At 41.0% G+C, this 13,662-nt stretch overlaps 1 protein-coding gene across 1 annotated transcript; it reads right to left on the bottom strand.

Moving 5' to 3' along the window:
• Nucleotides 1–448: 448 nt before the first annotated feature.
• On the bottom strand, nt 449–13,361 carry LOC105928136 (glucose-6-phosphate exchanger SLC37A4). Its single transcript, XM_012865264.3, has 10 exons — nt 13,261–13,361; nt 12,227–12,629; nt 10,940–11,172; nt 5,538–5,784; nt 5,075–5,227; nt 4,909–4,994; nt 4,716–4,829; nt 4,572–4,637; nt 3,004–3,142; nt 449–2,899 (listed from the first exon to the last, which is right to left on the bottom strand). Exons 2-10 carry the CDS (start codon nt 12,372–12,374, stop codon nt 2,733–2,735), a joined length of 1,353 nt encoding a protein of 450 aa, XP_012720718.2. The 5' UTR covers nt 12,375–12,629; nt 13,261–13,361; the 3' UTR covers nt 449–2,732.
• Nucleotides 13,362–13,662: the final 301 nt, after the last annotated feature.

Below are 13,662 nucleotides of genomic sequence, written 5' to 3'. Positions count from 1 at the left end.
CAAGACTACCAGAAAGGAAAGGAAGGGTGCAAGATAGATAAGAAATATGGCAAGAAGGAAAGACCTAAGGAAAGAAGGACGAAGAAGTTGTGAAGGGAAGCAGAAGAAAAGGTACGAAGGACAGAAAGCAAGGTAGGATCTGAGGAAGGAAGAAAGGATGGAAAGTTGAAGGACACAACCTTTAGTCAAAAAGAGGGCAAATAATGTCTGGAAATACAAACATGTTTCCACACTCTTATTTTGTTCCCATACTAATTCAGACCTAGAAAACACTGAAATCACATTCCAAATCTTTTCCAGGCTACGTATGAATCCTTGGACATAGAGCTCAAGTCTCATGTTTGCTTTAGGAAATAAGAACCAGAATGGAAACCGACAATCCGTCTGTAGGTGTGACCAAAGAGCAGAAACGAAAAACAGAAAGCTTTAAAGATAAAGACAAATGAAAGAAAGCATGAAAATCATTGTTTTATTTCAATGTTGTTGCAATTACAGAAGACAGGAATAAGTCTTTGTTGATCTTGATGACAAGTTAAGACTTAATTTTAAGATGAGAAACTGTTTGAAGTAACTCCTACAGATTACCATAAGAGCGATATCTCCTGTTGAGTAATAAACATCCAGCCTTTAGCTCAGAAAAGCTGGATTGATCTCAGAAGACTGAATAATTGTAGTTTTTTAAGTATCTAACAAACACATTTATTAAAAAAATATTTCCAAATACCCAATGGATATTGAGTCAATAAAGTTTATACAAAGAGGTAATGAAGACCAGAATGATGAGATATACTCAACTTAAAGAAATAAAAACCCAACACAAAATAAGTGTCACATTATGCAGTGTAAACAATTCCAGTCACCAGTTTACACACACACACCAATCATGAGCATAAATGTTTTATTCGGCTTGGGCTCTTAAGTATTTACTTGAACTGCTCTTTTCTCAAGGTAGATAAATATAAAACTTGATTTTTTAACTTTATGGGTGCACGTTAAAATTTATTAAGAATTTTGTATAATCCTCACACAGTTTAAAAATACATCTGGTTAAATGTCTCATTGGAATTTGTTGGTTGGTTTCCAGTTTTGGTGCGTGCATTGAATCATTATCCAAGTTTTAACCACCTTGTTCAAGGGTCCAAGGCTGCAGTCCCGAGGAGCCGGTGCAAGTTTTAAGTCCTTCTGTGGTTCAACATACCTACATTAAATGGCTGAAATAACTCTGCTGCCCTGTCGCCGAGGACTGGAATTTGAAAGCCCCTTATTGTAATGTACCAGTACTGCTGGCAGTAAAACAGACAAGTCTGACACTAGCACCATCATGCTTGACAGGTGGTACAGTGTTCTTAGGCCTGAGCAGCTGCAAATTTTGGTCAAGCTAGAACAAATGAATTTTTTCTCAGGAGTACTGGTGTTCCAGCAATTTTCACTGTATCACTAAAACATACCATTCAGTTTAGTGAGAAGAACTAAATTCTCATCAACTTGCTGTTTTAAATAAGTGCTGTAAACTGTTGGATAAAAAAATGCTTGATAACTTAAAATATTTAAGTTGCGTTGACAAAAATTAAGTATTTGAAAGAGATGGAGACTAGTGCAGATCAGTTTAACCTCACTTTTTTTGGCCATGGGTGTGGCCAGAGAAAACCATGAGTGAAGTTGCTGTTGCGATTAATGTGATGTATTAAACTTCTAAGAAGTTGAACACTGATCTGCTGGTTGTTTGATGAATCAAACGTAGAAGCTTCACTCAGCTAAAAAGTCAGTGTCCTGAGTGATACGTCTTGTCAAATTGTAAATGCAGGATTGATTAACAACATAGGAACATAATAAGGAAATATGAACAGTAGCTTGAGATCCAGATGGGACACTCCCTGCAAATAGATGAGCTCTTAGGGCTGATTCCCCAAAAAGAGCTTACTGTCACTATTAAGTGTACTCAAAATTATTAAGTTCATAGAGTTCTGCAAACTTAATGTGTCCAACTTGCACATACTAACATTTTTTAAGTTCACAAAAAATTGCTTTTTTGAGGCAACCAGTTTCCATACAGTGAGGACAGGCTTGAGAAGCTGGTGCTTCCAGGGTAGCTCAGAAACATTCCAACATGATTGTGTCTCCACACAGAGCTTGCAAACACGATGACACATCTGAATACCTTGTGGATCAGGAAAAATCCACATTTGTGCACCCCAACCTTGTTTTTAAATGTCAATAACGTTGAATATTATACATTCATCCCAACTAGTAAATCAGTGACAGCCCCAAATTAATACAACATTCATGTCTATAATGAATGACATTCCTTAGCTGGAGTCTAACAGAGCTCCTCTGAAAACACATGAATGTAATGAACAGCACAAACAATTTATCTTGAGCAAAAACATCATTAAGGACATTTATGCCAATGTGAATTTCTTTAGGACATGTCCTTGAAAAATGTCTTCACATTAGAGCGCTGTATCAGCATTTTAGATGGGGCTTTAATTATAATTATTAGCTTGTGAAAAATAGTGATCTACTGCATGTCAGTGCTGGTGAAGATTCTATTTATGCATAAGTGACTATCTCATTACAAATATAAAGTGATTAATTCACAGTCCTTCTGAGAATCTACAAAGCTGTGATGCAAAAACATGTTCAGATTAATTTGTCTTTGACAGTAGTCGGTTTCATAAAAACACCAGTTGAATCATTGCGCTGCATTAGCCACGCCCCACCAACAGTGGGCACTAGTCCATTTTCTCTGCGATCCGTCCCATTTTGGTGCGCATGTTACGCACGAGGAAGAACGCGATGGTGGTGATGCCCATCATAACTTCAGCTATCCAGAAGGCCATGTCCCAACTGTGCTGCTTGGCAATTGTGCTGAAGGGAAGCCCTGCCATGAAAGCCCCCACTGCGACAAACACAAAGCCATGTCAGTTGTATGAAAGAGTCGACTTCGTAACACCACAGGCTTTCATTATTTTTTATTTCTGCTCTTGGAATCCAGCAGCTTACCATTTGCCATCAGAGCGACGACTGCATGAGACGTTCCACAGAAATTGGAAGGAGCACTTTCACTTGCTATCACTCCGTACAAGGCAATTGGTCCATAGGAAGAAAACCCAAACATGGCACCAAGAAAGAGAATCCAAATCTGTCAGTGAAACAAACATGGAAAACTCCGATTTTTCAGTGCCTTCCAGAAGCATGCACACCCATTGTCCAATTTAAACTACAAAGTTCAACGTATTCTTTCGCGATATCATGTCAAAAACACACACGTAGCGTATCATTTCTAAGTTGAATGAAAGAGGGTCCATTGCTTTCTTAATTTAGCATGTAGAAATCTGAAAAGTATGGTTTGTATTTGTACTCAGCCTGTTTTATTCTGATAGATCTAAATTAATCCCAGTGCAACCTTCACAAGTCACACAAGTAAAGAGAGCCCCCCTGCATGCAATTTCTTCTGGGCCTAAATCTAGCTGTTCTGTTTCTGGTCTAAGAGGTTTGTTGAGAACATCGGAGAGCTAAAATGAAGACCAAGTCACATAGCAGACAAGTCAGGGTGAAGGTTGTGGAGAAGTTTAGAGAGGGGTTAGGTTATAAAATATAAAACAGTATTAAAAAAAATTAACATCTCTTTGAGATCTGTTTATGCCATCGTCTGAACATTGAAAGAGTATGGCACAACTGCAAACCTACTAAGATGTGGCCATCCACCTGAACTGACAGGCCAGGTGGGGAGAGCATTATCAGAGAAGCAGACAGGAATTTACCAAAACTTGCAGTTTTGGTAAAAAGTTGGTTCAGTCTTTGTGTGTTCTTTATCTAAAATAGCTCATAAAGCAACAGCATAAAATGGCCAGGGCTGTACTTAAAATACATGTTTTGAATTTTTTTGATAATTATTGATCAATATGATTTATATTTTATCAATATGCTTTTTTCAATATCACCCAGTCCTAGGTGGGAGAATCTGTTGATATTAGTTGTGCAGTCGACAAATCAGGCAATTGCACAAGATTTAAAAGAAAAAAAATATTGTTGAAACAAAGCCTCAGAAGTCTCAAATCTCACCTTCCAGCAGGACAACAACCCTAAACTTACGGCCAGAGATCTGGATCGAGGCCCAGTTAAAGTCCAGACCAAAATCCAATTGAGAGTCTGTGGAAAGACTTAAAAATGTCTCCTCCCACATGATCTCTGTCTGAAATGACAGTGGTTGAGCCATTTCTCAAAGAAGAATCAGCCAAACTTTCAGTCTATAGATGTGCCAAGCTGGTAGAGACATCCTCTAAACACATGGAGCCATGACAGCAATAAAAGGTTGGCTCAGGAGGGCTGAATAGAAGTGTGGAAAACAAATTTCAGATTTTTATTTGCCAAAAAGCTTTGAAAACCCTCTAGTAGTATCCTTTCACTTCACAATTAGGAACTGCTTTGTGTTGGTCTGTCACTTAAGAACCCAATAAAATACGTTGAGGTTTGTGACTGTGATGTGACAAAATGTGGAACATTCAAGCAATATGTAGGCTCTTTATATACTGCAAGTATGATTGTGAAGAGAACATTTAAGAACTTACCTCTTTCTCTGACACTCCTAGTAGAACAGACACTGGATGGATGACTTGGACCCAAAGAGGAGCCTCCTAAACAAAGGTTAATTTATTTCAAGCAGGCCTGTGTAGATTTTACACATTTTACATCATGTCAACTACTAGAATTACCTTTGGTATTTCAGGTGTGATGGTCACTCTGAACAGGTACATGGACACATACATGCCAGCCATCATCAGAATGAGCAGGCCATGGCGGGGGTTGCCATGAGTGCTCAAGCCTTTCTATGGAAACACAAAGGGAGGATATTTCAGCACCACCTAATCTTGAACCGGAACCCCACCATTGTTCAGTGGTACTCACGCGGGCTACGGCTCTGTCCGAGATGAAACCTGCTGAGAGGCTGCCGACGAAACCTCCCACCTCCAGCGCACTCATGTAGGTGCTGCCTGTTAGTAACAGAGCTCTATTCAGCACTGCTTAGGTTTAAGCAACAATCAAAGGTGATGCAACAAAGAGCAGAGCGCACCCATGAGAGCGGTTTGGCCTTTCTCCTGCATGAGGAACAGCTGTCCCCAGTCAGTGGCTGCTGTCTTCACCCCAAACACGACCAAGTAACCCAGAGACAGGACCCACAGGAAGGGAGACTGGAGGAATTCGCTCAGAGTGCTCTCACTGTTGGCTGCAGAGGACAGACACAAGAGCTCAGCCAGTCACCCTGTGAACTCACCAGAAAACACCTTAGTTACACCTTTTCAAGAATTTCCATCTACAATCGGTGGCATTGTATTTCTTTTTTTTTTTTTTTGAGATTTTTCACGGCTCTAGTGGCTCGCTTTTAATCACAGTAGGCTGACAGGAAGGGGGAGTGGAAGAAGGGGAGAGACCTGGGGCAAAGGACCGCTGGTCGGAGTACATGGGTCGCGCTACCCGCTGAGTCACCAGCGCGCCCTGGCATTGTATTTCTTTAAGAGTAACGGTGTGTTGCTTACCTCCTTTTGCACCCTTCTTAGCTGCCGCTTCGATGTTGGGAAGACCCACATCCTTCGGCTCATTCTTTACAAATGCCAGGCAAACAAATGAGAAGGCAGCACAGAATATGCCAGACATGGTCAGAATTGTCCTCCAGTCGTAGTACTGCAAGAGCACCGTGGCGATGAGAGGACCCAGACTACCAGCCAGGTTCATGCTGCAGGAGAGCACAGACCAATACGTTCCAAACTGGGACGGCTCATACCACTGTGGGGAGACACACAGAACGTTTGGGAGGCTGTACCAACCACAGAACATCTGTTTTTAAGAGAAATATAATACAATAATATATAGGTTTCAGACATTACACCAGGTTTTTTTTTTACTTCATGAGAGTAGTGGAGATTTGTGAAATCTATGTCTACGCTTAAAATACCTTGCTTAGGTATTTACATCCCTGTTCTCACATACCATGTTACAACAAAAACTAAGCCATAACACATTCTGTTAGCAGTTTGCTCCCATCTATGTAGAGGAGCCAGTAAACATGAGGAAGAAGGTGCTCTGGTCAGACGAGACCAAATTGGAACTTTTTTTTCCAGCTAGATACACAATTCTTAGTGTGGAGGAAAACTAACGACATCACGCTTGAAACCACCACCTTCACAGTGAAACACTGTAATGGCAGCATCGTACTGTGGGGAAGTTTTATTCAGCAAGGAAAAGGAAACTGGTCAGATTTTAAAATGGGTGGAGCTGAATACAGGACAATCTGGGGGGAAAAAGCTGTTATAAGCAGCAAAAGACTGGAGACTGAAGTGGAAGCTTGCCTTTCAGCAGATTAACAATCCTAAATACACAGCCAGCGCTACAGTGGTTTAGACCAAACCCTATTCATGAGTTAGAATGGCCTAGTTAACACTCTAATCTAAGAAGTGTTTTTTGCTGAATTGGCAAAAACAAACAATACAAATCAAGATTCTAAATCTGCTGCAGTTGCAGCAAAAGGTGTTTCTATTTAAACTATAATTGGTAATCCTGTTCAGAAACAGTTTTTGTTATATTGGGTAAAATGGCCCTTCCATTCTGAGAGTAGTCAATACATTATGTATTTAGAAAAAGGAATTAGACCACTGCGAATGCCGGAGGCCTGTAAAAACTGACCAATCAGAGGACAGATTTTTCTGGATTGGTGAGAGGATTGGTCCCGCCCACCCCCTTTATCCCTTGAGTTCTGGGATTATCATTTTATATATTGGTTGTCCCACATCCAATCACAGTAACGCCAGTGTGCGGATACATAAACACTCAAGTGTTTATGTATCCGGTTATCTTTACTGTTAGCCGTTCACTGTAGCTCCGCTGCTTTCCCTGTATACTTTGAAAATGGCTGACAGTCGCAAGAAGCAAACTATCTTACACATTTATGAGCAAAAGAGGAAGGCCTGAGAAAACAGAAATAAGACCAGATTGGATTTGGGAGATTTTGTCAAACGATCCCTCTGAGGAGCGGACGAGCAGGTACGATGGTCTTGCGCATGAAGAAACCTTGGCGTTTCTTACTTTCATTTCCAGAAAAATCACCTTCTCTACCTTTAAGTACAGATTCAGCGGGGCTAAACATAAACACAAACCATATTCTTCATATTTTTATTTGTAAAAAGAAATTAAAATGAATCAATGAATCATTTTATTTAATTTCCATGCAACAAATTTTCACTACTTTGTGTTGGTTGATCACATAAAAGTCCTTTAAAATACATGGTCTGTGGCTGTAATGGAACAGAATAAAAAAATACGAAAACTTTTTCAATATAAATGATATGAATACTCTTGCAGGGTACTGTAAAGCGCCCAAGAAAAAAAAGGTGTAAGGAGCAGCCTGGCAATGCTAACTAAATATCAATTAACTGACCATCAGCAAGACTCAGCTTATTGGAGGTTCAGACCAGACCCAATCAGACTAAAATCCTGAGTCGAGGTATTAGAAGAGCTGCACATCAAGAAATGCCAGCAAATTTCACTTAACTTAAGCTCCGTTTCAAAATAATAGCAAAAGGTTTCAATCCAAGTACAAGGTTTGGCTGCTTTTAACATGCTTTTGATATAATTCTTATTAAGTTATGGATAATTATGTTTAAACTTGCTCATGAGGTTAACTGGACCACTGACAAATTTGACATTAAAACACACATATCTGTCAGGATGCAGCTTGTAGGCTGCATGCTGAGCCTCCCTTCCTCCCTCTCTTTCCTGCACAGCCTGATTGTTTCCACCTGTCAGGCTGCAATTATCACTGCTTTGTTTCCACCTGTGGTCACCTCTATATATACCCACCTCATTCTGTTCTCGTTGCCGGTCTGTAGTGTTCTACTCCTGCTCAGTTTCAGGCAGTATTCTGTGTCAGCTCAGTTTTTCGTCAGTCAGCCAGAAGACTTTTCTCCAGCTTTGTTTTTTGTTCAGTCAGCTACAAGACTTTACTTCAGCTTTATTTTTGTTCAGTCACTGCCAGAGACTCTGCTTCAGCTCTGTTCCAGCTCACCCTCAGCCAGAGACTCTGCTCCAGCCCAGCCTCAACCTGAAACATGGTTCCAGCTAAGTCACAGAGACTCTGTTCCATCTCAGCCCACAGTTTGGGTTCGCTGGTTTCGGTGTTCCGCTGTGGTCTCTGTCTTCGGCTCCTGTGCTCAGTCCTGGCTTCAAGTTCTCGGCTGCTGGGTTCCATCCTGGTCTCAAGTTATCGGCTCCAGTGTTTCTTCCTGGTCTGACTCTCCGCAATACTCCTGCCGGCCAGCTTCTGCCCCCTACATCTCCGTCTGATATAAGGCTCTGGGTCCCATCATCATCCACACTGTTCAATAAACTCACTTTTAAGAATTAGCTCTGTGTGTGCGTACTGTGTCCGGGTTCATCCCAGAAAAATATTATGACAATATCCAAAGTTATAAATCATGGCTGACTTTTTAAGTATATAAGCCACATCATCACAGACACCACTTATAAATAATGTAATGTGGTCTTAAAACCACAGTTGGCATGTCTTCTCAACAGCTGAATGCAGGCTCAAACTAAGCAGATAGCCTGACTAACTAGCTAATATGACTTTGTTATACCAGTGTTAATCTATAAAGGACTGATTGGTCATAAGGTGTTTTTGTAACAACAAAAGTTTTTTTTTTTTAACAAGCACTTTTCTGTTTTAAATTTATATTGTAATTTAAGGTTTGTTAATACCATGATAACTGGGGTATTTTTCCTTCAGGTCACAAAATTATGAGAACCTCCGTACGGCCTATCTCTTATTGAACCATTTTCTTTTGCCTTGTTTTGTCTGGGAGCATATTTACAGTGTAAAACAAACTGCTTTTGTTGAGGTTAGATTTCTCTTATGATTTCACAAAAGTCTAAACTACAGCGAGAACTGAACCGACACTGAAACCCCAGGGTTGAGCCTGAAAATACTTCACTAAACCATTAATCCCACTCTGTACAGCTGACCTAAACTGCAGGTCCAGGACCCAGTTTCCTGTTTCAATCAAGCCATAACCTTCTGTATATGGACAAAATTATTCTCCCAGTGTCTAACAAAAGCAAAGCTACTGCTGTTATAAGACGATGTGTCCTTGAACAGATTCACTACTTAAATCTTTTTTCAGTTTTTTTTAATTGCTCCCAGAGAAGAAGCAGAAAGAAATAAGAGCTGTAAGCACCCAGGCGGTAATTCATTTAAGGGCAGCCATGAAAACCCTCTGTACAGCACACGCAGCAGAGCCCCTGTAACCTGAGAATCCACCGGCCATACACCTAAGGCAGCCACAGACCTATTTAACACCATGTTGATCCATAGTGTCGACTTCAACTCAGCTGTGCAGCATATTTAAAGCGGCTGAACATATTTGCTCTCAATGGAGGGGGAAGTTGCCTTTTAGCAACTTTACTTTTCTTTTGTGGAGATCTACTCAGAATTATCTATAAATACACTGTCCTGTAATCTGACCCCAACCACCCACTGAACACATGCCAACACCCCCACCACCCACCCGAACCTTCAAACACTGCTTCAGTTAAAGGCAGCTTCTTTGAACCCAGAAGCTGTTCCTAACAGAACGATCCATCAGTCTTCTTTAAAGACAAAGACCTTGTAATGTCTAAATATTATCCAGACCTACCAACAGTTAAAATATACTTGGAGTAAATCCCACAGCTATTTATAGAAGAGACCTTAAAAGATTATTAGGTAATCCTTTAATTTCTCAAACTGCTGCCGGCTTTCCTGCTCTTGTCCTGGACAATCAACACTTCATACAGGTGGCTGAGATCAGTTCAAACCAAACACAGCTACCTCCGTGCTAAATGTCAGCGCTGCTTCATGCCAAGGGCACGGCCCCTCAAAATATAATTCACAATTAACAGTCAGGGGGGGGGGGTGTATCCTACAGTTTAGACTCCAAGCATGGCTTTCTCAGCAGGTGGTGATTCTGGACAGACAACAGGCAGCTCCCATACTTTACAACCTTGTACTTGTCAGGTTTATTCATATGCAAAGCAAAGCTGAAGAGATCTGTACAAAAAGCTGCAAAACATTCAAAAGTGCGTGAAGTGTCCAATGTGGTTCTCAAAAGTTGTTGCTAGGGCTGGACGATAAATTGATTTAATCATATAATTCCAATTTACAATTTTTTTAAGACTTAATTTTTGAAAAATCTGGATTTTGTGTTTGGTGAACCCTGGGAAGGCGGGACATACCAGCTCTGACGAAAGCAAGAGCGGTTGAACCCACGGCCGAACCAAAATAAACACGGCAGCGCAGGAGGACGCACACATAGCTGCTGTTATCACATCTGTTTGGTAAGAATCCACAATTTCTTCTTTGAAAGAAGAACAAGAAGAAATGCCTTGACTAACTTACCTTGTTGTGGTTTCTCATGATGCTTGCCGTTTATATTTTAATTTGATACTGTGATTGTCTAAAACCAACCTTTGGTAGGCAGGCACTAGGTGTCGCTTCGCCCAATCAGCTCAGAAAGTTCTGCTGAATGTCTCGCCTTTCCCCAAACTGATTCAATGGGAGCAGACCCAGATTGATAATGCGCACAACGTAGAGTGCTACACATTATCAATATGGCTGGCCAGGTTACAAAAACACTGATCAGGGCCGATCAAGAACAAATGGTAAAATTCCAGTCTGATGTTGATGGATCAGTGCATCTCTACTGATACCCTCTGATGTTCAATGTAGGAAAATCCTAGCTCCTTGCAAATCAAAATATCTACGTATCCATCAATGGTGTGGCGACAAAACTATACCTAAATCAGACCTCTGATTCCGGGTGAGCAATTTGTCAGCATTAGTTACATTAGCAATGTGAAAAATGTGAGACAATAATGCCAACATCTGTGATTTATGGCAAGATGGGATTACCTTCCGAAGCACCTTCCCACACGGGGGCCACCCACAGCCCTGTCCAAGGCCGTTGATGAACCAGAGCAGTGAGAACATGGACACTGTTGAAGACCAAGAGAAGGCTATATTGATGCCTCCTACCAAGAAGAGGCCGATGGAGAATAGCCAGCGGGCGCTGATCTGATCCGACAGCACCCCGCTGATGAACTTGCTGATGGCATAAGCCATGGTCTGACTGCTGGTGATCATACCTGGATTGGACAAACATGAATGTTAAAGCACAAAAACAGGCTCTTCTTGGCATGTTTTCAGCAGCCGAGAACAGAAATAATCAATAGATGTTTTAACAACTGTCTAATCTGACTACCATCAACTTTCATTCAGACAATCATCATCCTCTAAGTGGTAATCATGACGTTCTTTTTAGCCATTCACTGTACAACTAAAGATTCAACCACATGTCATGTCTTTGTACAGCCTTCCTGGAGGATAGGTCAGAAATGCTACAGCAATATTCTTTATGCTTCACCTCAACATTTTCTATATTACATTTGAAAATTACAATAATCTTGATTAGACTATTCCTTTACCACTTTCCCTGATGTCTACAATCTTGGTCACCTGTATCTGACGCGAGCATGAAGGATCGTTAAAGTCCATCAAAGTGTCCATGTATATTATTTGCAAGCAGATATTTAAAACATGGCAACAGAAATTTTCTAGCCTTCTCTATATAGTCTTTTGTGGGAATATTTGATCAGGGCACCTTTACTAAAGTAGTAAAGGTGGCCATAAATCGCTCAAAGATGGGATTCAAGCAATCTTCCTGTGAGTGGCTCTGCTCAATCTTCAGTTTGTCAAATATTTACAAAATATACATAACAAAAAATAAATAGATCAGATTTTCCCAATTTACATTAGTTTAGTGCATGAAAAATAAAGACTTGGTCTACAGACTGATTACTTTTTTGTTGTTGTTTAGCAAAACTTGGAGGTTAAAGGTGCTTTGATGCATAAATAGGGATAATCTTAAAATTCCTTTGTTCTGTTTGATTTTATTTGAAACAGTTACCTCTACCGAAAAAACTTTTTTTAGTGTATGTGTTAAAATCTTAAAATTGGAATTGTGAAGGATCCAGAAACTATTATCAGCCAGAAAAGGCATGATCAGTCCTCACAATGCTAAGCATAGCAACAAACTGTAGCAAAGGCCACATAAAAGAAGTAAGAATGATTGCTGTTGTTCTATGAAAAGTGCTGAAAAAGAAGACAAAAAACAAAACTAACACAATATTCAGTCATTACCCAAGTCATCTTTGTCCAGTTCTATCTCCTCCATCACAGAGGGCATAACAAAAGAGAATGTCTTCCTGTTAAAGAAATACAGAGAGTAGCCAGTGAACATGCAGAGGAAGATGACTACACGGTAGTAGCCGTAGCCTTTGGCCGCCATGATTAAACTGATCAAAACGTAATATATTCAAAGCCTTTTCTCCAGCGTGGTCCAGGATTTGGGTCCTCTGGCTATTGGATCATAGCAAGCAAAAGACAGAGGAGTGGACTGTAGCATCAGTCAGGCAGCTGAGGTGGAGGGCTTCCCATAAGCAGAAGTGCTTGCAGCAAACTACTTGCAGCCTTGGAGCTCTGGGTGTCTGTGAGAGCGTTGCCTGTACAGCAGAAGGACAGAGGGGAGAAACCTCACACCGGCCTGAAAACGAGAGCATACCAAACATGACCTAAGCGAGAACCAGTCATACTGAGCCAAGGTTCAGAACAGCAGATAGAAAGGATCTCCACAGTGTCAAATATAGCTGCGAGGGAAACAATGTACAGCATTCAAACACCTTTGTGTTAAAATGAAATGTTGGGTGTGATCAAATATGCAGAGTGTAAATTATTATACAATATTCCCCACGTTTGTATGATGAAGCATTCCCTTTTTATGTGTACACCTGGTTTCTGAATAAAAAGGGGACCTGAAGCTGACAAGAAAAGGGGCTCAATAGAATATGAGAACTGTTCCTTTAAACGGGTTGGAGCGGTCCAGACAGCAAGCCTGGAAATATCACATCGCTGCAATGGACATTAACTTTTCAAACTGTCTTCAAAGGAGCCATGCTTGTAGCAGGAACATTGAGACACAAGAGCCTTGATTGGCTAAAACATGAGATTTTGAATTCCGGTAAATATTTAGTAGGGAACTGTGGTCGTGCGGGAAACAACCGCATCGGCTTGTGTGGTCCTCTGTCTCTCTAGGGCTAAATGTTTAGCAAATTCGACGCAGCTCGGCAGACATGGACGCCTCGGTGCTGCCGACACACACACTGATCTGTCCTTACCTTCATCCAGGTCTCCGGCTCGTCCCATCGCCCATGCACGCTACAAGAATGACGCGCGTTCACGAATGTACAGCTCAGCGAGCGCGTCCACGAGGGGGGACGCGCACGTGGCAGTCGTATTTGCTGCAATACGTCAACGCGTCCGCCATATTGGATGTGGCAGACCAGCCTATTAACTAACACAAGCAAACGGATAGGACTTCATAAAACACCGTTTGAGCAAGTTTTTTTTAATTTAAGGCGTTTATTCAACAACAATAATAATATTGTTGCTGTTGTTATTGTTATTTTTTTACAAATTCTAAAGCCAGGAAACCAGTAAGAAACAGATCCCTCTCACCCTGGCCACAATGTGCTCTAACTTCTCTGATATGGTGGGCACTGCAGAGCCAAAACCAGCAG

Source organism: Fundulus heteroclitus, chromosome 11, assembly GCF_011125445.2.
Source record: "Fundulus heteroclitus isolate FHET01 chromosome 11, MU-UCD_Fhet_4.1, whole genome shotgun sequence".
Taxonomy (NCBI): Eukaryota; Metazoa; Chordata; class Actinopteri; order Cyprinodontiformes; family Fundulidae; genus Fundulus; species Fundulus heteroclitus.
The sequence above is the reverse complement of the archived record's forward strand: the minus strand, read 5'-3'. Positions and strand labels throughout refer to the sequence as shown.